Source organism: Suricata suricatta, chromosome 2, assembly GCF_006229205.1.
Source record: "Suricata suricatta isolate VVHF042 chromosome 2, meerkat_22Aug2017_6uvM2_HiC, whole genome shotgun sequence".
NCBI classification, from domain to species: domain Eukaryota; kingdom Metazoa; phylum Chordata; class Mammalia; order Carnivora; family Herpestidae; genus Suricata; species Suricata suricatta.
The window spans coordinates 146144955-146147072 of record NC_043701.1 but is presented as its reverse complement, the minus strand read 5'-3'; the positions used below and the strand labels follow the sequence as shown (position 1 = coordinate 146147072).

Sequence of the window (2118 nt, the reverse complement as noted above, 5' to 3'; positions counted from 1 at the left end):
AGGAATCGGACGTGTTCTCTCGTCTTCGTGTGATGAAGGGCTGCTAATGAAAACTCCTGGGTGGGGCCCAGGGCCCAGGACCCCTAGTCTGGCTGTCTCCCTGTCCACCCCCACAGGGAGGTCTGATTCTCCTTTGAGAACCCAGGAGCCTGAGCCTCAGGATGGTGCAGCCGGTTGACCAAATCCCACGGACAGGGGGCTCGCAGACTGACACCCCGATGCCCATGTTCTGTGTCGCTGCTGCTGCGTAGGGTCCCCTCCTGTCTGCATGGCCAACCCAGCACCCTCCATGCTCCTCTGGCCTGTGCTCATGTCTCTTTATCATTCTAGCCCTGCAGAGAGCCACCAATGCAGAAAATAATTTTGGTGAGTTGTGATTTTTGTCCTCATGTCAGCATGCCCAGTGCCCACACTGACCTTCACAAAAGGGGTCCTACTGCCTATAGGATATTTCTACCCCCTGCCCCAGCACCTGCCACCTACCTGGGCAGGGAGAGCTGGCAGAAAGAATGGGGTGAGGGAGGGGCAGGGAGGACCCTCAGGAGGACTTGGGACTCATAACACCCTCCCAAGAATGCAACTCAAACCGATTGAGGGCTATATCACTCAATTAGCAACTTGGGGTAGCCTGTTTCAGCAATGGCTGTAGACCCCCAAATATTGGAGCTTCTGTCAATTCCCAAAGGACAGTTCATAGCTGTACCTTCACCAGTCTCGGGTGAGTTCTTGGAAAAAGAGCATCAGGTCTCAGGACGAGGTCTCCCCCTTCAGGCTCTGATGTATGTTAGGCTGCATCTCACTGATTTACATTGCTGTCACCTGGCAGGGCAAGAGGCTTGACTAGGCTGGTGCTTTAGGGAGTCTAGAGCTGGGGGTGTGGGAGGGGTCTTACCTGGCATCGAGTGTGAGTAAGGCTCAGGCTGGGTGGGCATAGAGAGCAGGTGTCCAGGGAGCAAGTGTGGCTCACTCAGGGGAGGGACCCAAACAGAGCTCAAGGTAGAAGTGGCAGGATACAGTGTCCCGAGCCAGGGGCACCTAAACCTGAGAGCTGGCAGGACACAGACCTCAATGTCCAGGGCTGTACACTGGCTGGTTGCAGTATCACCTGAGGAGGCTGGATGTGCCAGAGTCAGGTGAACACAGCCCTGTCCTCCCCAAAATCTTTTACCCTGATGCCACTCCTGTCTACTGATAGCCACAGAACCAGGCTTCCCCACCAAGGATAGCACAAGGGCTCAGAGGGACAGGATAAAGTGTGTTGGCCTTTTACGGAAAAGCTGTATCTGCAAACAAAAGGAGTCGCTTGGTTTCCCGTGGAGGACTGTCACAGTACAGATGCTCCTCGTTTGTCCACGAATTCTCCAAATTCCCCTTTTAGAGTGGCCAGTGCCTGACAGCAGCTGGGGCAACAGATGGCATGTGTCTACACCCACGAGCTGTCAGAGAAAGAAGCACACTGTGTGTTCTCTTCCTAGGCGCCAGTGAAGAAATGTGTACAGCCCTGCCCGGTGATTGCCCCTTGTAAGTGCCGAGGAGGCAGGATAAGACGGATAGAGGTGAGAAGGGCCTTTAGGTGGGGCTGAGGGACAGGGGAGGACAGCCGGTCTGTGGCCCCACATGACCCGTGGCCTGGGTGGAGATGAGCTCTGTGGCCACTACGTCGATCCCTTGGCACCAGAGAGAAAGCAGAGGGCATCCCGATCCCGGGCCCCAGGAGAGGCCAGAGAGTGTGAGGGTTCACCCCCACCTTGTGGGGCCCGTACCGGGGTCTCCCCCTTAGAAGGCGCCCAGCTTTGCAGATGCTGGTGGCTGGCCACCGCCCACCAGTCCCAGGCTGTCTCAGAGGTTGTCAGCAGCTCTGGCACTGGCTCCCGTTTTTCTGTCCAGCAGGCAGAGTAAAACACAGGCTCAATCCCACACAGTCCCCCACTGGTCAGAAAAAATAATGTTGGGTTTTTTTTCCTCAGCAAACAGTAAGTCTTTAGTTTTTTAAATTTTTTTAGTAGTTTATTGTCAAATTGGTTTCCATATAACACCCAGTGCTTCTCCCCACAAGTGCCCCCCACCATGACCATCATCCCCTCCCTGCCGCCCCCTCCCCCTTCAGTCCATGGTTCC

General features: G+C 55.4%; 1 protein-coding gene across 1 annotated transcript in view; it reads left to right on the top strand.

Moving 5' to 3' along the window:
* ANTXRL (ANTXR like) overlaps positions 1-1899 on the top strand; it is a 27772-nt gene extending 25873 nt beyond the window's left edge. The window contains exons 13-15 of the mRNA XM_029920005.1: positions 331-366; positions 1476-1556; positions 1891-1899. Coding sequence (XP_029775865.1) covers positions 331-366; positions 1476-1556; positions 1891-1899 — 126 coding nt within the window. The remainder of the gene's footprint in view (positions 1-330; positions 367-1475; positions 1557-1890) is intronic.
* Positions 1900-2118: the final 219 nt, after the last annotated feature.